General features: G+C 54.1%; 6 protein-coding genes across 6 annotated transcripts; 4 read left to right on the forward strand and 2 right to left on the reverse strand.

The window, feature by feature from the left end:
- Positions 1-407: 407 nt before the first annotated feature.
- On the forward strand, positions 408-2,853 carry BO95DRAFT_518087 (uncharacterized protein). The gene is made up of 2 exons (XM_025591945.1): positions 408-568; positions 624-2,853. Exons 1-2 carry the CDS (start codon positions 470-472, stop codon positions 2,505-2,507), a joined length of 1,983 nt encoding a protein of 660 aa, XP_025437858.1. The 5' UTR covers positions 408-469; the 3' UTR covers positions 2,508-2,853.
- A 483-nt stretch (positions 2,854-3,336) lies between these two features.
- Positions 3,337-5,459, reverse strand: BO95DRAFT_447147 (epimerase/hydratase). The gene is made up of 6 exons (XM_025587551.1): positions 4,967-5,459; positions 4,770-4,872; positions 4,366-4,657; positions 4,174-4,296; positions 4,033-4,110; positions 3,337-3,962 (listed from the first exon to the last, which is right to left on the reverse strand). The coding sequence occupies exons 1-6, from the start codon at positions 5,007-5,009 to the stop codon at positions 3,678-3,680; spliced, it is 924 nt and encodes a 307-aa protein (XP_025437859.1). The 5' UTR covers positions 5,010-5,459; the 3' UTR covers positions 3,337-3,677.
- Positions 5,460-5,969: 510 nt separating this feature from the next.
- On the forward strand, positions 5,970-7,364 carry BO95DRAFT_476673 (dTDP-glucose 4,6-dehydratase; the record flags this gene model as incomplete). The annotated part of the gene is made up of 3 exons (XM_025589937.1): positions 5,970-6,708; positions 6,772-7,235; positions 7,317-7,364. The coding sequence occupies 3 exons, from the start codon at positions 5,970-5,972 to the stop codon at positions 7,362-7,364; spliced, it is 1,251 nt and encodes a 416-aa protein (XP_025437860.1).
- Positions 7,365-9,008: 1,644 nt separating this feature from the next.
- On the forward strand, positions 9,009-16,126 carry BO95DRAFT_274864 (type I polyketide synthase). The gene is made up of 4 exons (XM_025581608.1): positions 9,009-9,472; positions 9,537-10,015; positions 10,069-15,031; positions 15,085-16,126. Exons 1-4 carry the CDS (start codon positions 9,212-9,214, stop codon positions 15,934-15,936), a joined length of 6,555 nt encoding a protein of 2,184 aa, XP_025437861.1. The 5' UTR covers positions 9,009-9,211; the 3' UTR covers positions 15,937-16,126.
- A 1,151-nt stretch (positions 16,127-17,277) lies between these two features.
- Positions 17,278-24,359, forward strand: BO95DRAFT_507044 (ketoacyl-synt-domain-containing protein; the record flags this gene model as incomplete). Its single annotated transcript, XM_025591224.1, has 1 exon — positions 17,278-24,359. One exon carries the CDS (start codon positions 17,278-17,280, stop codon positions 24,244-24,246), a length of 6,969 nt encoding a protein of 2,322 aa, XP_025437862.1. The 3' UTR covers positions 24,247-24,359.
- Positions 24,360-24,458: 99 nt separating this feature from the next.
- BO95DRAFT_467968 (uncharacterized protein) lies at positions 24,459-25,652 on the reverse strand (the record flags this gene model as incomplete). The annotated part of the gene is made up of 1 exon (XM_025589324.1): positions 24,459-25,652. A coding segment is annotated over one exon (1,194 nt), but the record flags the coding sequence as incomplete, so codon positions are not given.
- Between the last annotated feature and the right edge of the window lie 49 nt (positions 25,653-25,701).

The following is a 25,701-nucleotide window of genomic DNA, read 5'->3' on the forward strand; positions in this document are numbered from 1 at the left end:
TTTTTGAGTTGGTGGTGAATATTGAGCTCGTGATGTCTTGAGACCCTCATCCGTTGACATACATGGCACGCAACATATATTGCTGGAGTAGACTATTCCGGCGTTTGACCAACCGTAGTCCATAGATAGGACTTCATAGTATACAACATCCACCATCGTTAAAACCACAGAAACATTTATTTCCAATAGTAGTCAGGCAGCTATGTGACACAGTCTTGTAGAATATTTTTCTGGCTATAGGATGGAATAGGATACTCGCCATCAAAGCCCTGAGCACGGATTCTGCGCGACGCCAGACTGAAAAGTCGATGAGTCAGCCACCAGCCACAATTCGGCTATCGCCCATCATTCCGGGATGTCGTTCCTTCCGGCATCGTCCATTCCAAGCTGGAGGACGTCGATGACTTCGAAAAACCAGATAAACCGATACGCGCCAGAAATTCAAGAATGCAATATTAAATCTGTGAACATGACTGAAGACTCTCCAAGCTCTGTTCCGCGCCGCCACCGTCGCGGTCTCACCCGCAGCGCGGCCGCCTGCCAGCGGTGCCGCAGGCGGAAGCAAAAAGTTAGTCGTGCACCTGCCCTCTGAGATCAGATCGACCCACTCACTGGTATGACAGTGCGATGGAAGACTACCGACATGTGGTCCATGTGCTGCCGCTGGGACGTCCTGTGTGATGTCGGACCGGCTTGTGGTCCGCCCTGGCGATGCGCAATGTGAATGCGACGACCTGCGAGCGCGCCTGGCGACCGCGGAGCGACGGTGCAGTGACCTTCTGCAAGAGAATCAGCGGCTCCAGGTGCAAGTCATGGAAGCCTTTCAATCACCTGGACCGGTCGCTCATGAGCCCCGGACGCCGATGCTGTCCGCCGTGGCAAAGGAGGCAGGGCATAGCACCGCCAGCTCAGGGCCTCAGCCACAGCACATCCCCTTAGACGGTACGACGAACTTGGCCCGTCAGTCCTGCGAGCGCATCCTGCGTCCGACTTTTGCCAATCGACCTGGTATGCAGAAGGTGAATCGCAGCACGCTGAGTGGTGCCTGGGAATTGTGGGGTGACGATACGAGTGTGGAAGTGCCCCTGAGCAGCGCGGTCGAGATCGGCCACGAGACGTATGTCAGTCTTGCTGAGACCTTCTTCGATCGGCGGTGGCCGTACCTCCCTGTCCTGCATCGGCCGACATTCTGGGAGCAGCACCTTAATACGTTCTTGGCACACCCCGAGGCTCGCTCCGTCTCGAGGTTTTTCGTCAAGATTGTGTGCGCAATTGCTGCTACTGAGCGGTCTTGCCAACTGAGTAACGATGAGATGCATCGGAAGCTCTTCAAAGATGCTGTCAAGGACTTGGAGCTGATTACAGAGGCTGGCGATCTTGAGTATATCCAATGCCTGCTGCTGCTCTCAATGTATGGGCACAATGAGCCACAGTCGGTTAATATGTGGTATACCACGGGAATGGCGCTGCATTTGGCCATCGGAATGGATCTACATCGCAAGGAGAGTCTGATGGGACAGAACGTGCTGCAGGCGGAGATGATGAAGCGGATCTTCTGGTGCGCCTACGTGATGCAATGCAGTATGGCCATCAACATGGGTCGGCCCTTGATGATCGAAGATTCGGATATCACGATTGCTTTGCCACTTCAACGCACAGACAAACAACTTAGTGATCAGATGGCTGGGATCGACGAGCTCACAATTCCGAGCGTGACTGACATGTCCACTTTCAATCATATCATCGCACTTCGCCAGATCAACGCCGGGGTCTACAAACAATTCCACCCCCGAGGCGGCGTAGGGGCGAACCGATCGGATCTAGACCAACTACGAAATCAGTACAACTTTGAACTGAACCAGTGGTTAATCACTGCTCCCCGATATGTCCACAGCCTGTCAACCTTCCAGTCGACCGAATGGTTCCAGATCGCTTTCCATCACGCGATGCTCTCCCTCTATCGTCCTTCCCGGGCGATCCCAATTCCTCTGCCTGACGACCTACGCATCTGTCTCGAGTCTGCGATCGGACTCATTAGTTCGTACAGCGCGCTGTATGCGCGGAACCGCATCAAGTACACCTTTGTCGCGATCCATTCGCTTCTGATGGCCGCGGTGACCATGCTGTACTCGCTGCGAGCTTCTGCGTCGTTGCGGCAGGAGCTGACCAAGCCGGTCGTGCAGACCAATATCCAGACTTTTCTCACTCTCTTTCGCGGGATATGCAACGGTCGCGAGGTGGGCGAGAAGTGTTCCCAGATCGTCGAGCGGCTCGGGAACTCCATCTTGACGCTCTATGACGATACCGGTCGCGCGGACGCAGAAGTCGATACGGAGTTCCAGTCGTGGTTTGGACTCCAAACGCATACGCCTGCTCAAACCGATGAGGCGCAGTCGCACACGATCTCGCCGCATTTCCCCGACGTTCGGGTGGATCTGCCGTGGGCGGACCTGTTCACGGAAGGTATCAACATGGCTTCCACGGATGTGTGGAGCATCTTTTCTTAGAGATCTGATCAAAGAATTTCAAGAATTTCAGAATTTCCAAGATGATGAGAAATGTGCCAGGTTCCAAGGTACTGCTCCATTAGTGCTCTGGGGTTGTCTGTCAACGATCGCATGTACGGGTACTTCAGATTACCCGGGAAATGACCACAAGGTTCATTGAGTGTCCGCGCGCCTACAGTTCGAATCATGTTGCGCTCGCTATCCAGATCTCGTGACTTGCCTGATCAGCAGCCCGAAATTCTGCAAGCCGCGGGCTTGATGGGAATCCCGACCGTCAGCCTGCCTCTTCATATTAGCCGAAAACGGGCAAGAGCTGAAAAACTAAGCGAAGGAATACGAGCGGGCGAGCAGGATCCTTTTCATTCCGAAGGATTATTTTCTGCGACGAAAGGCCCCCCGGATTACCGGTAATTTACGGGAAGCTTACAATGCTGCAATGCGCGCAGGGGCGGCGGCTGGGGTGGGATCTTGGTACGCGCCACGTAACCAGTACGGCCCGCCGGTGCGGGCCGGTTCTATCGAAAGACGGGGACTTCGCACACAAAATCCACCAGTATGCACCGGTTTAGTTGCCCGTCGCTGCAGCAACTTTCCGTTCTTGTCGAATCAAAGTCGAAAGAATAGTGGTCTTATGCGGAGTCAGAGTCAGGTTCGGGTTGAGTCTATGCTTGTTTGGGACCGACGCGGGGTCGCACATTAAGGCCCGGTTGGCTGTATACTGTATACATCGTACGGTTGCTGATGCAGTTAAGTTATCATGGAAGGCCCTTGCCTCTTCGCGATCCTGCGGCTGATAAGATGTTTTGATTCATTTTATCTGAATATAATCCGAGAAGAACGAAGTGATTGATGTGCAAAAATTTTGATGAATTATCTCCCCAAGACAGCATGAAGTGCAAGAGCGATCAATAACTTGTTTCTGCATGAAAGTCTCAATCTTGATTAAAGCGACTCGCATGGCGAAAATGACCGACCAGGGAAACAAAGAAGACAACCGCAGAATCAATTGGAATCAGAATCCAAAGTCAAAAGTCAAAGTCAAACAGTCTATAGGCCCAAGCGACAAGAAAAGACAAGAGATGAAAACAGAACACCGAATGCCAAAGTAGAAAAAGAAGGAGAAGATGGAGTCGTCATGCTGTTGTGTGGTTGCTCATCGCATCCAGCCATTCAAACAGCGAGCTTGGTCCGCGACAACTTGCCGCCTGGGCCGTACCCCTTGTCCGCCATCTCGATGAACAGATCCTCCAGGGCCTCCGGGGTGTCCTTGACTTCGTGGCCGAGCTCGCGGAGTCGGTTGATCAACTTGCTCGAGTCGAAGACCGGGTGGCACCGCGGCGCCTTGAGCACCTTGTGCATGTCGTCTAGCTCGAAGTTCTCCCAGTTCAGCGAGGGCTCGATGTACTTCTTCATGAGCGTCATGATCTGGTTGTTGGTGAATGGCGAGGGGGAGATCTGATTTCCCTCCATTAGTATGGGGAGGGGGTGATTGTTAAGGTCAGAGGAAGCAGGGAGCGCCACGCACCAGGTTGTAAATGCCCGTGTCACCGGCCTGGGACAGGAGGATTGCGCCGGGCAGAAGGTTGGGGAGGATGGTTCCGGACTGTGTTTGTGCGTGGGTCAGTCCATGGGCCTTTTTTTTCTCGAAGATGGAATCGAAGCATACCGCAGGCAAGTTCACCAGCTTCTTATAGCTGATCAGCTTGGTGGTCAAGTTATTGGGGTTGAAGTCGGCCGCGATCGGGGCGCGGATTCTCAAGAGGAGGAGGTTGGGATAGTGCTTGATGCTCTGTTTTCGGGACTGGTTAGTACTTCTTATTTTTTTCTTCTGGGGGGTTCTTCCAGGCGGACGACGCACATTCTCGCTCAACAACCGCGAGCACGAGTACCAGGACCCGGCGTAGTTGGGATCATCCTCCTCGGTGAAGTTGGCGTCCGGGGCGCGGGTCGGGTCGGTGTCATAGATACAAGCCGATCCTAGCTGAGTAACATGGATACCTAATTGGAAGCAGCAGTCGACTACGTTGAGCACACCTAGGATATTGGATCGCACCGTCTCGATCTTGTGGTCCTCACACCAGTCGGCGTTGGGGAGCCCGCGCAGGCCCGCGCAGTTGATCACCCGCGTGGGCCTGTGGATGGCGAGCGCACTGTTTTGGGGGATGTCTCGAGAGGTTAGCATTCTGTGCCAAGTTTTTGGTTGGTGGTCCCACGGCGAGAATGGGATGGTTTTGTTTTAGGGGGGGGATCTTTCTTGCGCACGTTAAAACTTGCTCGCGACTTTCAATTCGAGCATCAGAGGAAACCACTTTCACGCCTTGCTTCTCCAGGAGTTCCTTGATTTGCGTGGCGATCCAGCCGGTGCCTGTTTTTTGGGGGGGAAGTAAGCCATTGATCTTTGTTGAAGTAGAATTTGCACGACACTGGGAGAGGGGGGAACGTTCGCAGAGGTATATTACCGAAGATCAGGAAAACATGGGGCTGGTCAATAGCAATAGCCATGATGGTTGAAATTGGGCTTGTTTTTTTTGGGGGTGGAGGGGAGGTTGAGGATTGGTTTGAATGAGGGGGAAAAAAGCGATTGATCGATCGGAGGGTTGATGGTAAATATGAGGGCTGTTGTCACTGTGGGATGGATTGGAATGGGTTGATCTGCTGTGGATGGATGGATGTTGAAGAGTGCGAGCTGATCGGGACTCTTATATTCAGTAGCAATCGCAACGCGAGAGCATCATCTTTGCCACTTGGCGACGGAGGAGGAACAAAGGCTAGCCTTGCCTGGTATACTGCTTGCGTAATCTAAATCTGTGTTGACTCCGGTGGGCACGAGTAACCGCTAGACAAGTAGGACAGAGTAGAGATGACTGCGGATGGCAGGTTTGACTGGGGTTTACTTTGTCGTCAGGTTGGGATGAGAGAGATGGATGAAATGAAGTGAAGTCCAGATTCAGGGAAATTGACTCTGACGTACTAAGTCAGAAGAGAAAGGGTGTCAGTCAGTCAGTCAGTCAGACCAGCCCAGCCCAGACCAAGAAGAGCCCCTCAGCACGTGGCGTCGCCCTAAGCGTGAGCCCTAGTCTATCCGCGGGGTATTCGCTGAAGATTCGCCTCCAGTTCTACTCGGAGTCATGCAGAGTCGACAGGAATCCCTTCCTGAGGCTAAGCTGGAAGCATACTCAGCATACTCAGCCCACTCTGATTCCCGTTGCTTGGGAAAACGGCATCAAAGATGAAGCCATTGTTGGTTATAAAAACAACCTAGATTCAGCCCCTACCCTGGCCTTTTTCTTCATCATCATCATCCAGCAAAACAAGCTAAGGCAAGCAACAAAGCCTCAGTCTCAGAAAAACAATTCGCCTTCTTCTTCTTCAGCTTTCACTTTAAGTACAGCCTTCATTCCTTCATTCTTCTTGCAATATCTTCAACCTTCTACCTTCACTTTACTCCACACATCAATCAAAATGCAGGCCAAGGGATTGTCTCTGAAGGTCGCTCAGCTCACCCCTCCCGAGAGCCCTCCCCCGGAGACCGTTGAGCTCGTCAAGCAGGCTATTGCCACTACTTTCGAGCCCTCCACCCACGAGGAGAGCCAGCGGCTCGTCGGTACTACCCGGTTCGCCCCTCGTCGCGACATCAACAACATCCTCATCACCGGTGGTGCCGGCTTCATCGGCAGCTGGGTCACTCGTCACATGACCGTCCAGTACCCTGAGTACAACATCATCTGCTTCGACCGTCTGGACTATGTCTCCTCGATGGCAAACATCGACTGCCTGGAGTCCTTCCCCAACTTCCACTTCGTCAAGGGCAACCTGACCGACCGTGAAATCGTGGCCGAGACCCTGTCCAAGTACAACATCGACTGTGTGATGCACTTTGCCGCCAACTCCCACGTGCAGAACTCCTTCCTCGACCCTACCAGCTTCACTGTCAACAACGTGGTCGGCACTCAGACCCTCCTGGACTGCGTCCGCGAGCACGGCCGCGTCGCTCGCTTCGTCCACGTCAGCACGGATGAGGTCTACGGTGAAACCACCGACGACTTCGTCGACGAGACCACGCAGTTCCTGCCCACCAACCCCTACTCTGCATCCAAGGCCGCTGCCGAGATGTACGTCCACGCTTACGCCAAGTCCTTCGGCATCCCCATGGTCATCGTCCGCAGCAACAACGTCTACGGACCTTGCCAGTACCCCGAGAGTCAGTAGCCCCGTCGGTACTAAATCCTTGGCCCTAATCGGATAGCTAACCTCCCACATGCAGAGATCATCCCCCGCTTCTTCAAGCTTCTCTCCAAGAACCAGCCCCTCACCCTCCAGGGCAACGGTCTTCACAAGCGCCGCTACCTGTACGGTGCCGACGCTGCCGACGGGTTCGACACCATCCTCCACAAGGGTGTCGACGGCGAGGCCTACAACATCGGCTCGGCCTTCGGCGTGACCAACCTCGAGGTTGCCATCCGCATGCTCGAGCTGTTCGGCTTCGACCCCCGCTCCGACTTCAAGGAGCGCCTGGTCTGGATCCCCGACCGTCCCCACAACGACCTCGACTACCGCGTCGACGGCTCCAAGCTCGAGAGCCTGGGCTGGCGCCAGAACACCCACTTCGAGGATGGCCTCCGCGCCACCGTCGAGTGGTACCGCAAGAACATCGACGTCTGGTGGGCCGATGAGCCCAACAAGACCGTCTCCGCCAGCAGCACCAACGCCGCCCACATCGCCGCCCCGGTCCACCACCACCAGGCCCCGATCAAGGTCAAGAGCGAGAACGCCCAGGTCACGATCACTGCGACTGAGATCACTGCTTAGAGTGCCCATCTCTCTGATGAAAAAGATGGAGGAGAGGTATACTACTAACCATGGAAGGAAGGCTTATAGACTTTTCTTTTTCCCACCCACAGCCTTCCCCAAGAAATTTGGCCCTGCTATAGATTGTTTGCGATACTCACTGATTGGCGATGATTTTTTTTTCTATTCTTATTTTGGTTTGATCTTTGATTCTTGTTCATCTGTGACCTGACCTATTTTGGTCTTACTTGCTTTATGGTTTCGATATTGTTTGCGATGATGATCTGTTTTGACTTTGTGTCTTGGACTTGCCCCCTGCTGATTCTTTTTACCCCGGGCCTAATGATCTCTCCTATGTTGTTTATGTTCCTTATTCAAGAAGATTAGATGTTTGTGTAACAATTCAATTCTTATTCTTTGAGGATTATGGTCGGGTCGAGTTTGTAGCTTCTATCTTCTTTTGTACGCTTCCGGGTCGGCTGAATACAACTTGGCAGGATGTTCACTCAGTGAGAGATGGCCAAAATATTTAGAATCTGGCTTGCAGACCTGTCTCTAACTATAGATAGTGCCTTCATAGATCAGGTTGTCATAATGAAAATGTCTATTCAATTATTATTGGGTTTCTGGCAAGTTTTGAGTTACATAGCTGAGTTGTAGATTAACTGGCCAGAGAAGGTATGCACTCTAGCTTCTGGGTCGAAACGAGCTAATGTCAATTTTTCATCATTATGTATTAGTTTCTGCTGGCTCGAGTAACATTGATGTAGAGTTGTAGGGATTGTTGGCTGTAGATTGATCACAACATGGTGTGGTTGCTTGGTGGAGTGTACTTTACTTGGGCCATGGGCGAAAATATAGTTGTGGTTTGGCCACTAATCTGAAAATATATATATGTATATATATACATACTGAGCATGTGTCGACTCTTGTAGTTTGGGAATCTTTGCTTGCAAATGAATTTAGATGCTCTTTTTGTATATCTACTGAAAGCTGATTGATATGTGAGATTCAATTCAGTGCCCAATCTATTTTGTCACGATGTTCTGTGAATTTGCAAGGACGGGTTCTGGCGACCGGAATTCAAGAAACAGTGGCGCGTTCTTCAGGATATCTTCAGCTATCTCAGACCCCTGCTGAAGGCTACGCTAAGCTGTTTGTGTCTAATCAGCTATGCAAACAAAGTTATTCAGGTAGTCAATTTCACTAGGGATTGTGCAGGCGGCAGAATTCATCACGTGACCATGTACTTTTGGAAGTCGAAAGAGGAAAGAGGGGGCTCTGCATGGTCCAACTCTTCAACACCGGCTTTGTTTCACTTTGACTTCTTCAAAATTGTCCCCTTGCCACCTCCACCCCACGTTCAGGGCTAGATCCTGTGTCGGACTCAGGATTTGGTCAGACTCTCCCGAGCGGGGTTGAAATTCCTTATCGTATCAACCCCGAAGTCCGCGCAGAGGAAGCGGAAGGGGGCGGGGTTCTTCCTTATCGGTCCGTCACGGTGGAATAGTCTGACACCAAAGACACGAAGGATCTGAATCCTTCCTTCTGCACCTTTGCCATCCATCCTTCATCCTTCCACCATCGAGCCATCCTCATCCACTATGGTCAGTCAACTCAGCCTGGGTTTGACTCGACTCAACTCAACTCCGACTCGCACACACGATGCCGTTCTGTCGGGGCCTCTTGGGAGCCGCGAATCCCGTCAGCCTCGAGGCACCTGCAACAATCTCAGGTTATAAAGATGCCATTGCAGTTGGCCCATCTACCATGAAAAAATCATCATCGATCATCATCGCATTCTAATTCTAATACTCTAATCATTTCCCCCTTGCACTCTCCGAAGAGAGCATCCTAAGACAATCCATTTCCAGCAGATTAGTCCCGACAATCATCAACCACCACCACCAATCAAAATGACTATCAACTCGTCGGCCAACGGATCTTTCGATTCCATCCCTGCTGCTAGCCATGCTCCCAACGGAAGAGCTGCAGGTGCCCGCCCCTCCGAGCCCATTGCCATCGTCGGTGTCAGTGGCAAGTTCGCTGGGTCGGCCAGCACCCCGGAGAATCTGTGGAAGATGCTTGCCGCTGGTGAGGGTGCCTGGTCGCGCATCCCCGAGGACCGCTTCGACGTGAACTCTTTCTACCACCCGGACAAGGACAGGGCCGGACGCGTGAGTAACCCTTGAGACACAATCCCCATGAAGAAAGGCATTCGGCGCTAACCATCCGAGACAGAACCACGCCATTGGTGGACACTTCATGGACGAGGATGTCGCCCTTTTCGATGCCGGTTTCTTCAACCTGCCCGCTGATGTGGCTAGTGCCATGGACCCTCAGCTTCGTTTGTTGCTAGAGTCGGTCTACGAAGCCATGGAGGATGCTGGTATCCCCATGGAGAAGATTGCGGGTACCGACACATCCATGTACACGGGCTGCTACGGCAAAGATTACCACGATCTGCACAGCCGTGATCCTGAGGCTATGCCCGCTCCTTTCCTCACGGGCAATGGTACCGCCATGCTTTCCAACCGTGTCTCCCACTTCTACGATCTTCAGGGTCCCAGTATGTCCATTGACACTGGTTGCTCGGCTGGTCTTGTCGCTCTGCACCAGGGTTGCCGTAGCATCCAGTCTGGAGAGTCCGAGCTGTCCATCGTTGGAGCCAGTACCACCATCTTGAACCCCGACTTGTACATCGCTATGTCAATGTTGAGGTATGCCACCCTCCACTTCATGATACCTGGATAGAGTACTGACAGAATAATAGCATGGTCGGCGAAGAGGGCAAGTGTTATGCCTGGGATGCTCGCGCCCAGGGCTACGGAAGAGGAGAGGGTGTTGCCACCCTTGTGCTGAAGTCTCTCGACGCCGCTATCCGGGATGGCGACCGCGTTCACGCTGTCATCAGAGAGACCGGATTGAACCAGGACGGAAAGACCCAGACCATCACATCTCCTTCGATCGACTCGCAGGTCAAGCTCATCCAACAGTGCTACCGCAAGGCTGGCCTTGACATTGCCGACACTGGTTACGTTGAGGCCCACATGACGGGTACCCCTACCGGTGATCTTGCTGAGGCCACTGCCTTGGCTCAGACCTTCGGAAAGAGCCGTCAACCTAACGACCCTGTCTACATCGGCTCTGTGAAGACGAACATTGGTCACACTGAGCCTGTCAGTGGTCTTGCAGCTGTGATCAAGACCATCTGGGCCATGAAGCACAAGCAGATCCCACGGAACATCAACTACGAGACACCCAACCCTAAGATTCGCCAGCAGGAGTGGAACCTCACGGTCCCCACCTCGCTTACCCCTTGGCCCCAGAACAAGGCTCTGCGTGCCTCGATCAACAACTTTGGATATGGTGGTACCAACGCCCACGTCATTCTCGACGGAGCCCCTGAGCAGTTCCTTGATGCCAGTGGCCGCCAGATCGAGGAGACCCCCAGAGCGCGCGTCCACATCGTCAGTGCAAAGGATAAGGTTGCCCTGAAGGCTATGCTCGCAAACCTCGCGGAGTGGGCTCCCGAGCATCTTGATGACAGTGCTCTCGGAGATTTGGCTTACACTCTGGCTGAGCGCCGGTCCAGACTCCCGTGGATGTCGGCTGTGAGCGCTAGCTCCGTCACTGAACTGGCTGAACGCTTGAAGGAACCTACCATCAAGATGTCTCATGCCACCAAGAAGCCTCGTCTCGGATTTGTCTTCAACGGTCAGGGTGCTCAGTGGCACGCTATGGGCCGCGAGCTGATTGGAGCTTACCCCATCTTTGCTGAAAGTGTTCACAAGGCTGACAAGATCCTCAAGGGTCATGGCGCGACCTGGTCTCTGCACGAGGAACTTCTGCGCGACGCAAAGACCACCCGCGTCTCTGAGGTCAACCTGAGCCAGCCTATCACAGTCGGTCTCCAGTTGTGTTTGATTGATTTGCTCAGATCTTGGGGTGTCGAGCCATCTGCCATCACCAGTCACTCCAGTGGTGAAATTGCGGGTGCTTATGCGGTCGGTGCCCTGACATTCTCGGAGGCTCTTGCTGCTGCTTTTTACCGTGGTGAGCTTGCTCTCCGCAACGAAGCCCTCAAGTCTCTTTCTGGTGGTATGATGGCCGCTGGTCTGGGTCAGGAAGAAGCCGCGAAGTACATCGCCGACACCGACAATGGCCGTGTCGTCGTGGCTTGTGTCAACTCTCCCGGCAGTGTCACCCTCTCCGGAGATCTTCCTGCCCTCGAACAGGTAGAAGCTCGTCTACAAGCCGATGGTATCTTCGCGAGAAGACTCAAGGTTCCGCTTGCTTACCACTCGCACCACATGCTTTGCTTCGCGCAGGAGTACACTGACAGCCTTACCAAGCTGCTTGCCGCTCAGCCCAAGGACGGTGACTGGGTCAACAAGGTTCGCTTCGCATCCCCAGTCACTGGAAAGGTCGTCACCTCCGCCGAGACTCTGGGTCCCAAGCACTGGGCCGACAACCTGACCAACGCGGTTCTCTTCAGTCAGTCCTTCGACGCCATGTGCTTCAACGAGGATGGAAAGCGCGAGGTCGATATGATCGTCGAGCTTGGTGCCCACAGCACTCTTGCCGGTCCTATTCGCCAGATCCTCAAGCCCCGCGAGGAGATCCCCTACGTCTCCTGTTTGCAGAGAGGCATCAATGCTGTTGAGACCATGCAGAACGTTGCCTGCGAGCTTCTGAGCAAGGGATACCCTGTGTCCATCGAGGCTGTTAACTCCCCTCTTGGCGAGAAGCACCACTTCGTCCACGACTTGCCCACTTACGCCTGGAACCACTCGACCCGCTACTGGACCGAGCCTCGCGTGAACAAGGAGATCCGCCACAAGAGATTCGCTCCCCACGAGCTGCTTGGCAGTCTGCTTCCTGGTGACAACGGCCTGACCCCGACCTGGCGGAACTTCCTGCGTCTCTCTGATGTCTCTTGGCTCATTGACCACCAGATTGACGGCTCTGTCGTTCTTCCTGGTGCAGGCTACATTGCGATGGCGATTGAGGCTACCCGTCTTCTCGATGGACCTGCAGACACCATCACTGCGTTCCAGCTGCGTGACATTGAGATCACCAACGCTCTCGCTATCTCGGACTCCTCTGCGGGTGTCGAAACTCAGCTTCAGCTTCGTCCCTCCGACAAGGAGGCTGGCTGGTACGAGTTCCTCCTCTCTTCTCTGACCGCTGCCGGCACCTGGATTGTGAACTGCAAGGGCTCCGTCAAGGCCGAGAAGGATGAAAGCGCGAAGGAGGCCTCGCAAGAAGCCGCTCTTCACTCCGAGTCTTTCTTCCACCCAGGTGTTAAGCCCACTCAGGTCAGCGAGGATGCTCTGTTCGCTAGCCTGCGCCAGTCTGGTATTTACCACGGCTCATCCTTCCGCAACCTTGGGGATATCCAGACCGTTAGAAAGAAGGCCATCACCGACCTCACCATCCCCACTGTTGTCTCCGAGGCGCATGACTATGTCATCCACCCCACCACTCTCGACGCCATTGTGGTAGCTGCCTACACCAACCTGCCCAAGAAGCTCCTACAGTCCTCAATGGTCGTTCCTCGGTCCATGCGCAAGTTGACTATCCGCAGCGGTCTCAACCGCCACAGCGGCGAGAAGCTCCAGGCATTCACTGAGAACCTGAGCGCGGACAGCCGAGGATTCAGCTCTAACATCGCTGTGATCAACCAGGATGATGAGCGCTCGCTGCCAGTCTTCGAGCTGGACGAGTTCTTCGCCCAGGCTGTTCCTCGTGGCGCTGAGAATCCCGATGCCAACCTTCCAATGACTTCCAAGCTGCAGTGGGAGCTCGACATCTTCACCTCCAAGCCGGCTGCTGCTTTCGCGGACTCTCTCCGCATCACGCCCACTGACCAGCAGGCGGAGTTCGAGAACAAGCTGCTACGTGCTACCTACCTCCACATTGCTGATGCTGTTCGTGAGATCGAGAAGACCGGCTACAACAAGACTTCGGAGAAGTGGGAGGCCCACATTCAACGCCTCTACGAGTGGCTGAAGGAGGTTGTCAAGCTCGGAGAGACTGGAAAGCTCGCCCCTCGCAGCAAGACCTGGGCACGCACCAGCAAGGGTATGAAGCAGATGCTTGTGGATGAGCTGATCGCCAGCAAGAACGCTTCCGCTTCTCTCACTGTCCGTATCGGCCAGCAGCTTGCAAGCATCATCCGTGGCGAGGTTGCACCTCAAAGCCTGGCCAAGGATGGTGACCTGGTGCAGGAATACCTGGCTGACTACCCCAAGCTAAAGGAGAGAACTGGCGCACAACTCGCTCAGATCATTGAGCTGTTCGCTGTGAAGCGTCCTGGTGCCAAGGTCTTGGGTCTCGGCGCTGGTCTGGGAGCTGCTGCTACTGAGACTGTTCTGCAGGCCTTTGCTGCCCGCGCCTCTGACGGGACCCGGTCCCTCCTGGGTCACTACACCTTCACTGCTGCCTCATCCGACGCGCTTCAGGCTGCTAGCCAGAAGCTTGCTTCGTGGTCTGACCTGATCGACTTCAAGGCTCTCGACATCGAGAAGAACCCCCTCGAGCAGTCTTTCGAGCGTGGATATGACCTCATTATTGCCTCACAGGCATTCCAGGGCACCGAGTCCGTGCAGACCGCCCTCTCCAACGCTCAGAAGCTCCTGGCTCCTGGTGGCAAGCTGATTCTCATCGAAACCACCAAGGACCGTGCCGACTCGCAGCTCGTCTTTGCTACCCTGCCCAGCTTCAAGGAGTCCAAGTCGGTCGAATCTTGGGATGCTACTTTGCGCGATGCAGGCTTCTCGGGAGTTGATCTCGAGGTTGCCGATTCCGAAGAGCCCAGCCTCCAGACTCTCAGCCTGATCTTGACCACCGCCAAGTCCACCAAGTCTTCTTACCCTTCCACCATCTCCATTGTCCACACTGCCACTGTCAGCCCCCCCGCTGAGTGGGTTGAGGAGCTCTGCACTGCTATCCAGGCTCGCACTGGTGTTGCTCCTATTACCGAGAACTTGGATGAGCTCGAGGCATTTGAGGACAAGGCTATCATCTTCACTGCTGAATTGGAGAAGCCCTTCGTCCACCACATTGGAGAGGCCGACTTTGGCAAGCTGCAGAAGCTTCTGGTCAACAGCCAGAACCTCCTTTGGCTGAGCGCTGGTGGTGCGATCGACTCGGAAATTCCCGTCTACGGCCAGACCCAGGGTCTCCTTCGTACTGTGCGCCAGGAAGATGCTGGCAAGCGTCTGATCCAGCTTGACTTCACTGCCGCCACCGACCTGATCCCCTGGACCAACGACAAGATTGGCCACATTGTGGATGTTTTTGAGCAGAGCTTCGATTCCAGCCTCACTGCTGCCGACCGTGAGTGCGAATACTCGGTCAAGAACTCGACCCTTCACATCTCCAGAGCCTACCCTGATCTGGATGTTCAAGAACTCTCTGATGTTACCCCCGTCTCCCTCGACAAGTCTGACTCGACCTACTTGATTGTTGGTGGTATGGGTGGTATTGGTCGGTCCATTGTGTCCTGGCTCATGGAGAACGGAGCTAAGAACTTGCTCGTCGTTTCCCGCAAGGCAGAGGCCAGCTCTGAGGTGCCCGACATGCAGGCCGCGGCCAAGGCTGACGGATGCAACCTTCAAATCCGCTCCTGCGACGTCTCTGATGAGCAGGCCTTGGTCAAGCTGCTGAAGGACACTGCTGATATTCTCCCCCCTGTTCGTGGTGTGATCAACGCGGCCATGGCCCTCGAGGTAAGCATAACTCCTCATCATGCTTCGATTTATGACATGCTAACACTATCTAGGATACTGTGCTCGAGCGTATGACCTACGACCAATGGCAGAAGGGTATCCGGGCCAAGGTCGACAGCAGCATCAACCTTAACACCCACTTGCCCAACCTTGACTTCTTCATCTTCCTCTCTTCGGTCACTGGTGTGGCTGGCCACACTTCCCAGTCCAACTACACTGCGGGTAACACCTTCCAAGATGCCCTGGCCCGTCACCGTACCCTTCAGGGCGAACCCGCTATTGCCCTTAACCTGAGTGCCATCAAGGGTGCTGGTTGGGTTGCCTCGCAAGGAGCTGAGGGTGAGCAGGAGGTGCTCAAGCGTGTGGAGCACCTGGGTGCAGTCTCCGCCGATGTTGACTTTGTCCTTGAGTTGCTCGAGAAGTCCATTCGGGAGCCCCGCCCCACCAGCCCCGCCGACAGCCAGGTCGTCGTGGGTCTCGCCCGGGACGATGCTATTCCCGAAGACTCTGTCACTCGTCTCGACCGCCGCTTTGGCACCCTTCGTCTGTCTACCCCGCGCGGAGCATCCTCCGACGCTGCCGAGGCCTCTGGCAATGCGGACAGCCTCGCCGTCCTCAACCGCGCCCTGGCTGCTGGCCCGGTGTCCAAGGCTGACGCTGTCAAGCTGATTGTGGATGTGGTTGCCGGCAAGACGGCCTCCATCTTCAACATCGAGCAGGAAGTCATCGACCCGAGTCTGTCGCTGTCCAAGTACGGTGTCGACTCTCTGGTCGCAGTCGACCTGCGCAACTACCTGGCTACGAGCCTCAGGGCCAGGGTGTCCATCTTCGACATCCTCCAAACCCCGTCTTTGGCGGAGTTCGGCGCCCTGCTGGCGGAGAAGAGCGAATTGATTGCCAAATAGATACCCCCCACGACAAGAGGCGGCTACGGAGAATTACGACTTGCATGTACACCTTGTTTTTCTCATCCCGGGCATAGATTGGGGGCTGAGTTTGTCGATTGCTTTCGAACTTGACTACATTGTTTGCTTTTAATTCGCTTGTACCTAGATTGAAATGCTTCTAATTTGGATAATTGAAACTCTATACCAGTCAACTCTTTCTTTTTTTTGTTTGTAATCGGTCGATTCGGACTTGCAGCATCTCCGATCCGACCTCGCTGTTTGGCACTTGGATTCGGCTAGGTCGGGTAGCGGTGAAGGTAACTAGTTAGACGCTTAAGTCTTGGAAAGGTATTCTCCCTGAGTTTAAGGATCATAAAGCAGCTTATGTTTCTGGTTGAGAAGTTATGCTGAAGTATACCTAGACCCGATGCAGACGAGGAGCCTCATTGCTTGGGGAAAGCACGTGCCTTGCTCGGCTCGGTGTTTTTCTCCTAGCCTCGTCTCGCCTCGCCTCGGAGTTTCTCCCCTTCGCTTCTTCCTTAAAGTTTCGCTGCATAAAACGTGTCTTTCATGCATGTCATCTACAAGTTACACTACAGCAATGCTTCACTGCAGATGTCTGGTCTAGGCTTCATAACCCATCTCTCATAAGCCCATGGACCGCCCGAATCGGCAAATCCGAGGATCATCATCCCGGAACTTATCTCCACCGCAACGACTATTCGACCATGCCGGAAGCGCGCGGCTTACGTACTTCCAAGCAGGGCTGATACACTCGTCGCTGAAGGATTCTATCTTCAACGGTCTAGTCTGTTCATGAAGGACACATCATATGGCATCTGCTGTCAGCACTCACCTCGCGAAGGAGCTTACCTACAGCACTTGGCTCATGCAGCCGTTGGGGCCACGGCTTGGAATCAGAAAACCTTGGAATTTCGTGGTTAGAAGGAATTGATACCATGTTCTATCGCATGGTATCGGGTGGTTCAGGATGGCACGGCAAGTGCAGTGTTCCTGAGTATGAGAGAGAGGCTTCTACCGGCAAGCAGTATATAAGGTGCGAAACCTTTCACCAATCTTTAACCTGGAGTCATAGACCGTCTCATAACAACTTGCTTGCATAATAGGGCGACACAGGTCTTTTTATTTTTGAATCATCATACACTTTCAGAGTCCGTGTTTGCGCAATAGACTAGACGCGCTTTTTCTTTTATCTTGCTAGACCACGCGTGCCTCATTTGCTCTTCAAGCCTGCCATATACCCCCTTTGTTCGAACTATCCGTCTCAAGCTATAGACGAGTCTTCTATCCCTTACGAGCCTATTAACCAGAAGACGCGTCGAACCTGAGAGAGAAACCATGGCGTCTTCTACTTCCACTTTGAACAATGATATTGCCGTCGTCGGCTACTCTCTAAAGGTGGCAGGAGCAGACGACGCAGAGGAATTCTGGAACCTGCTCTGTACCGCTGAATCACAACACCGAGAGGTGCCCCTCGACAAGATTCCCTTCGAATCCTACTGGCGCAAAATTGACCCTAATCGTCGGTGGTACGGCAACTTCCTCAACGACTCCAGCGCCTTTGACCACAAATTCTTCAAAAAGAGCCCCAGGGAGGTGGCATCACAAGACCCCCAGCAACGCCTGATGATGGAGGTTGCTTATCAGGCAGTGCAGCAATCAGGGTATTTTAGCTTACATGATACTGATCAGCACGTGGGATGCTATTTGGGGGTCTGCAACTCCGACTACGAGACGAATGTCGCCTGCCATGAGCCGAACGCCTTTACGACAACGGGAAATCTTCGCAGCTTTATCGCTGGTAAGATCAGTCATTATTTCGGCTGGACTGGTCCATCCATGACGCTTGACTCGGGGTGTTCCACTGCGGCAGTCTCGGTGCATATGGCGTGTCAGGCCATCCTGGCAGGTGAATGTACGGCTGCCCTCGCTGGCGGCGTGAACGTTATGACCAATGGACTGTGGTTTCAAAATCTAGCTGGTGCCTCTTTTCTCAGTCCGACAGGCGCGTGTAAGCCCTTTGACGCGAGTGCGGACGGCTACTGTCGCGGTGAGGCCGCAGCTGTGGTGTTTCTGAAGAAAATGTCGCAAGCGGTCAACGATGGGGACGTGATTCTGGGATGTATTTCTGGAACGGCGGTATATCAGAACCTGAACTGCACCCCCATTTTTGTGCCCAACTCCCCATCTCTCTCGAGCCTGTTCGCACACGTCACGCAGAAAGCCGGGCTGGACCCGCAGCAGATCTCCTTAGTCGAGGCACATGGCACCGGTACCGCAGTCGGAGATCCCGCGGAGTATAGCAGTATCCTGGAGGTGTTTGGGGGATTGAGAAATCGACAAACTCCCATGACTATTGGCTCCGTCAAGGGGCTGGTCGGACACACAGAGAGTGCTTCCGGAGCGGTCGCATTGATCAAGGTCCTATTAATGATTCAGGAGCAGAAAATCCCGCCCCAGGCTAGCTTTCAATCTCTTAGTCCTCACCTCAAGGCGTCGAGTTCTGATATGCTTGAGATAGCAACTTCCATGAAAGACTGGAATGTTGAGCACCGTGCTGCCTTGATCAACAATTACGGCGCTTCGGGCTCGAACGCCTCTCTGGTCGTCACTCAGCCTCGGCAGCATGACGGGGCTGGGCTGTCAGCAATTCACGCGGAAGGACTGAAACATCCTTTCTGGCTAAGTGCCCTCGATGGGCGGAGCTTGCTTGAATATGTCACCAAGCTAAGAGGTCTAATTTGGTCCAAAGCAGTCTCAGCAAGAAACATTACCCTGGCAAATCTGTCCTTCAATGCGAACCGCCAATCTAACCACAATCTTCCTACCAATGCTATATTCAGCGCAAACTCAATCTCCGATTTGGAAGATAGCCTGACAGCTTGCATAGAAGGAACCAAAAGGGAATTTTCCGATATCACTAAAACGAACCCCACAAGACCGGTGATTCTCTGCTTTGGTGGTCAAGTCTCAAGATTCATTGGATTAGACCGAAATGTCTTCGATGGGGTACGTGTTCTGCGTGATCACCTCAACCATTGCGACTCCACTCTTCAAGATTTGGGCTATGGCGGTCTGTATCCTGAGATCTTCCAGACATCACCTGTGGAGGATCCGGTAAAACTTCAAACAATGCTGTTCGCCCTGCAATATTCTGTGGCGCGAACATGGATAGATTGTGGTGTGAAAGTTGCGGCCGTTGTGGGTCACAGCTTTGGTGAACTGGTAGCGTTGTGCGTTTCCGGCGCCTTGAAGTTCGAGGATGCTCTTCGTGCCATTGCGACGCGAGCTGGACTTTTGCAAAAGCTATGGGGCCGGGAGCGCGGGGCGATGATGGCTATTGAAGGCGATCTGAATTTGGTTGAAAGGTTGCTGGCTGCTGCGCATCAGCTCACCCCAGCCGAGAATGCCGCCACAATTGCTTGCTATAATGGGCCTCAGAGCTTCACTTTGGCAGGATCAAGCAAGGCCATTGATGCCGTCTCGGAAACCGTCTCCAGAGACCAGGAATTTTCCTCAATGCGCACACGGAGACTGAATGTCACGCACGCTTTCCATTCTACGCTTGTTGAGGAATCTCTTTTGCAGGAACTGAGGAAGCTCGGGGAAAGCATCTCCTTCTCGCAAGCCTCGATTCCAATGGAAAGGGCAACTGAGACGGCTAATGAGCCTCTTACATCCAGCTTCTTTGCACAGCATATGCGAAACCCGGTCTATTTCGACCATGCAATTCAGCGACTGGCGATGAAATACCCCTCTGCCATATTCCTGGAGGCGGGCTCTAACTCGACCATCACCGGAATGGCACGTCGGGCCCTTGGGGTGCCGGCTGAGTCTCACTTTCAAGCTGTGAATATTACCGATGGGGCTCAAGGCCTGAACAACCTCACTGATATGACCACCTGCCTTTGGAAAGAGGGCCTAAATGTTACCTACTGGCCGCATCACAGATCACAGACCTATGACTATGGTCCCATACTAATGCCGGTCTATCAATTTGAGCGAAGCAAACACTGGCTGGAGGTGAAGATACCGCAAGAGAAGGTGTCCGACATAGCTGAGAAAATTCCAGATGAGCCTATTCCCGAGTGTCTTTACACATTTGTTGGATACCAGGACCCCAAGCAGCGTTTGGCTCGGTTTCGGATCAACACCGCAACTCAAATGTTCCGGAACCATCTCAAAGGTCACACAATCGCACAGACAGCCCCCATTTGTCCTATGACGCTGGAAGTCGACATGGCTATTGAGGCCCTGGGGAGCTTGCAGCCGGCTCTCCGAGACCCGAAACATATTCCTCGAGTCCACAACATTCAGAGCAAATCTCCTTTGTGCGACGATTCTTCTAGAGCAGTATGGCTTGACTTGAGAGAAAGCGAGGGAAGTGCTCGTGGTACTGCTTGGGAATTCTGCCTGGCAAGCTCGGGTGAATCCGGCTCCGCGAAGACCGTGCACGTTTCGGGCGAAATCACATTTGGCTTGACTGAAAGCCCCGACGCCCATGCTGAGTTCGCTCGATATGGGCGCCTCATTGGTAACCATAAGCGCTGTCTACAAATTCTCAATTCATCCGACGCAGACGACATCATCCAAGGACGGAATATCTACCGGGCGTTCTCTGAAGTTGTGGATTATGGTGTTGAGTATCAAGGCCTCCAAAAGCTGGTCGGCAAAGGCAACGAATCTGCTGGCCGTGTGCTCAGGAAGCATGCCGGAGAGCGCTGGCTCGATATGCATCTTTCGGATTGCTTCGCCCAGGTGGGTGGAATCTGGGTAAATTGCATGACAGACTTGCATTCTAGCGAGATGTATATCGCAAATGGACTGGAACACTGGCTTAGATCTCCTAAGACGGGATCCAGGTATGGCCAGGTCGAAGCATGGGATATCATCGCCCGCCATCATCACCTTGAGGACGAGAAGGCGTATATGACTGATGTCTTCGTCTTCGACTCCGCCACGGGTGAGCTGGCAGAAATCATGCTGGGCATCAAGTATACTAGGGTTTCAAAACAAGCAATGAGTCGAATGTTGACTAGACTAACTCCTCGTTTGGCGACCAAAGCCTCCACGCCTCTAGAAGTGGCTCCCCCGGTTACTGCCGGCATCGACACTGTCAGTGCAGCAATCTCGGCGAAGATCAGCCCGGCACCTAAGCCTCAAATGCTGGTCGATCTCCCTTCCTCAGATATAGATGTATCAAGAGGCGTCAAGGCGGTACTGGCAGAACTGTCTGGCCTTGACGCTGTTGACATCAAAGACAGCACCCAGCTCTGCGACATCGGCATCGACTCACTCATGAGCATGGAGATGGGTCAGGATTTGGAACAAAAGTTTCACTGTTCGATTCCAATGTATGACCTGGCGGATCTCACAACCGTGCGTAGCCTGGTTGACTACATCCGTGGCACTGTTACAGCCATTTCGTCTGAGGATGATCACTCATCGTCGGCGGGGTCGGTCTGTGACGTGTTTTCCGACTCTGCAACTACTGTATCCAGCGACTTGGATGTCTCGATAGCCGGTGGATTTGGCGCGTTCCTTGCCGAGTTTCTGGGTGTAGTTGAGCACGAAATCAGGAATGATATTCCACTCGGAGAACTTGGAGTCGATTCGCTTCTCTCCATGGAGCTGTCCGCTGACCTGGAGTGTAAATTCGGCCTACACTTTCCCCATGGACAGATCCTACAGGAGCTTACGGTCACAGACATTGAGCGCAGGATGAACAAGTCACTACCCACGACTCCGGGGGTTTCTACCCCTAGCGAGCTCGCAAGCCCCACTCCAGCCCCAGAGACCGCGAAGTCCTATTTCCCGGATCGAGACCTCCAGTTGCCGTCCGAAGTTGTCATAGACGCCTTCACTGAAGTCAAAGATCTTACGGACGAATACATTGCTGAGTTCAATGGTCTAAATTACATGCAGAGTATCAATCCTACACTGGCGCAGATGTGTGTTGCCCTGATAGTTGAGGCTCTCGAACAGCTTGGATGCTCTTTGCGCGCTGCCGTTTATGGTCAAGTCTTGCCACGAGTCGAATACCTACCCAAGCATGAACGTCTGGTTGAGTATATCTACCAGGTTCTGCAGAACGAGGGTAAATTGGTCAAAGTGGAAGGCAACACTGTTCTTCGAACTCACGCACCCGCTCCTGTCGAGTCCAGTGAGAGTATTTTGAACAGACTGATTCAGGATTACCCTGATCATACCAAGGCCCACCAGCTAGCCTATTTCACAGGCAGGAGACTGGCCGACGTGCTCAGCGGAAAGGCGGATGGTCTTCGGCTGATCTTTGGCAACGAAGAAGGTCGCCAATTAGTGTCTAGTCTGTACGGGGACTTCTTGTTTAACAAGTTGCACTACAAAATGATGGATGATTTTCTTCGGCGGCTGATTGAAAGACTTCCTTCCAGCGAAGGACCCTTGAAAATCATGGAGATGGGTGCTGGAACGGGAGGCACCACCAAGCAGCTTGTGCCGGCTTTGGCCCGTCTGAATATTCCGGTTGAATATACCTTTACCGACATCTCGCCATTGTTTCTTGCCAGCGCTCGCAAGGAATTCAAGCAACATCCGTTCATGAAGTTCCGGGTGCATGATATTGAAAAAGCGCCCGCCGATGATCTGCTAAGCAGTCAGCATATCATCATCGCGAGCAACGCTGTTCATGCTACTCGCAGCTTGACGGAGTCGACCAAGAACATTCGGAAGGCGCTGCGGCCCGATGGCTTTCTTATGATGCTGGAGATGACACAACCTCTTGTTTGGATCGACATGATCTTTGGTCTGTTGGAAGGATGGTGGCTGTTTGATGACGGTCGGCGCCACGCGGTAGCCGATCCTGTACGATGGGAGACTGCCCTCCACGCTGCGGGATATGGCCAGGTGAACTGGACGAATGGAAATTGCCCCGAGGTCGGGATCGAGCGCATCGTGGTCGCAATGGCTTCCCAAGGGCCAAGGTATGAACATCGCCACTGTTCCTTGCCGCAATCTCCAAGCCCACCTGCTGACGCCGACTTGGTGACTCGACAGGCAGTAGTGGATGGTTACATTCGGCAATATACTCAGGGCTTCAGCGCTAAAGTCCCCGAGGCATCAAGGAAGAAACCTTCATCTGGAGCCGTGATACTTGTGACTGGGGCCACCGGGGGTCTAGGCTGTCAGCTGGTTAGCCACCTCGCGCATCAATCCAACGTTGCTACTGTGATTTGCCTTAATCGTCCCGCCCGCAACAGCAAGACACCATCAGAGCGACAGCACGAAGCCCTATCCACGCGGGGGATCACAATGGGCTCCCAGGTGCTTTCAAAACTTCGGATCCTCGAAACTGATACATCCAAGCCCTTCCTCGGTCTATCCCAAGCGGAGTATGCTCAGCTCGCTTTGAAAACCACGCACATCATCCACAATGCTTGGCCCATGAGCGGCAAACGGCCTGTTGAGGGCTTCGAGCCGCAGTTTCAGGTCATGCGCAACCTTCTTGACTTCGCTAGTTATGCCTACAGTGGCTCCAAGATCCACTTTCAGTTGATCTCCTCAATTGCCACGGTCGGTCATTATCCTATCCACACCGGCAATCCTAACGTACCTGAGTCGCGACTACCTCTACAATCCGTTCTGACCAATGGGTACGGCCTCGCCAAGTTCATCTGCGAGCGCATGCTGGACGAAACCCTTCACCGCTACCCGGACATGTTCCAGCCCATGACCGTCCGTTTAGGGCAAGTAGCAGGGTCACGAGTCAGTGGATACTGGAATCCGCAGGAGCATCTGCCTTTTCTTCTTAAATCCTCACAGACGCTCGGGTGTCTCCCGAATTTGAGGGGAACTGTCTCGTGGACGCCTGTTGAGGACGTGGCGGCCACATTGGGGGATCTACTCCTTTCGGGCGAAGGAGTGGAGATGGCAAACAGATATCCGGTCTATCACATTGAGAATCCTATCGGACAACCATGGGAAGATATGATCCCCTTGCTGGCTGAAGGTCTGCGGTTCAACCCGGCACCAGCCCGCCTGAAGGAGGGGCAAGACTCGAGCAACAAGAATGGAACCATCACTACCGTGCCCTTCGAGGAATGGATCCGTCGAGTCCGAACATTCGCTGGACCAAGTGACGAGAACCCTGCCTCTTTGATGGTCGATTTTCTGGAGGAGCACTTTCGTCGCATGTCGTGCGGGGGACTGAGGTTAGAGACAGTGCGGTGTCGTGAGCATTCAACCACGCTAGCGGGGGTTGGGCTTGTGGATGTTGAGGTGGTGAGACAGTATCTTCAAAGTTGGAAGAAGATGGGATTCTTGAGGTAATTTCTGTCTTCTTTGTTAAGGGTTAAATCTGTCAAACTGCATTTGCTTTGATTGTCTGCTTGTTAGCGTTCATGAAGGAATATATGTATTTTGTTGCAAAGGAGCTTTTTCACTATAGGTCAATAATCATTTGTTCAATAGCTCTACGAAGCGATAATGGAGTTCACGAAACCGTTTCCCCTACGTTCAACCCACCGTAATACTACGATAATCTACGATTCTGGCTCGCTGGGGTCATACACTTCGATTTCATCATCATAGCCCTCCTCGTTGGGATCCTGGGATTCCTCGGAGTCAGAATCGGTCTCCTCCTCATCCTCGGCATCCAAGCCCTCAATTCTGTTCCCGTCTTCATCGAGACGGAACAGGCCTGGGCGCCGATCCACCCACGGCAAATCGGGATCGTACAGCTCCATCCCACTCATGAGGGCGGTGTACGTTGCGTGCAGCGACTCCGGCAAGCCGCTGGGCAGGACTGGGAACGGGGACTGGGGCATCATGGGGGTGCCCTTCAACTGCTGGTACATCAGCTGGGCGCGGTTGATGCGGCGCCGCGTGAACAGCCAGTCGTACTCGCGGTCCGTCTTGCAGTCGGGGGCCAGGATCTCGTCCTGCAGCAGCCGGCGCATCTCCGGCCGGAAGGCGCGGGTCCGCAGGCAGGCGGGCCTGGCGCGTCGGGCCAGATCGCAGAGCAGGTCGAAGGTCAGCTCCCAGGAGGTGCCGCGGGTGTCATCCTCCCGGCTCCGATCGCGCCAGTGCAGCAGCAGCATCCCCTCGAGGTACTGCGCCGGCTTCATCACGCGCACCATCCGCGGCAATCCGCTCCCCCTCTCGTCTTGGGTATCTGGGTCGTCCACCTCCGCACCCACCATGGTATAACACTCCCACTCCCCATCCTCGCGCCGATCATGCCGGAAGCGCGGACACGGCATGTGCCAGAAATACTGCTCGTGCGCGAACAGCCGCACCATGACCACGTGGCCCGGGTGCTCCACGCTGTCCGGGGAGTCGGGTTCCGGGCCCCGACTCCAGAGCCGATGGTCGCGGGCGGCGATGTAGGCGCCCCGCGCCACGAAGAAGACGTGCGCCGGCGCCCACCATGCGTCTTCGAGGCGGTAGTCCCGGTCCGCCGGCCAGTAGCGGCTCGGCCCCGAGGGCCACTGGTGCATGCACGCGAGGGTGTCGGTCACGCTGCGCGGTCTATCGTCTAGTCCTGCGGCTTGCAGCACGGCGATCGCCCCGCCCATTTGGTGGCCTGCGATGTCGAGGTCGATGCACGGGTCCATGAAGAGGTCGTCCTGCCAGTTGAGGGTGCGGAAGAGCGCCCGGTTTAGGAGCGCTACTGGGATGTCGTTGTGTTCGAGGTGGGCGGTTAGTCGGTGTAGCCATGGAAGGGTGATCGGGTCTCCTGGGGTGTAGGTGAATGGGGGTGAGGGAGGGGGGTTGCGGTGGGGG

This window comes from Aspergillus brunneoviolaceus (genome assembly GCF_003184695.1).
Source record: "Aspergillus brunneoviolaceus CBS 621.78 unplaced genomic scaffold BO95scaffold_81, whole genome shotgun sequence".
NCBI lineage: Eukaryota > Fungi > Ascomycota > Eurotiomycetes > Eurotiales > Aspergillaceae > Aspergillus > Aspergillus brunneoviolaceus.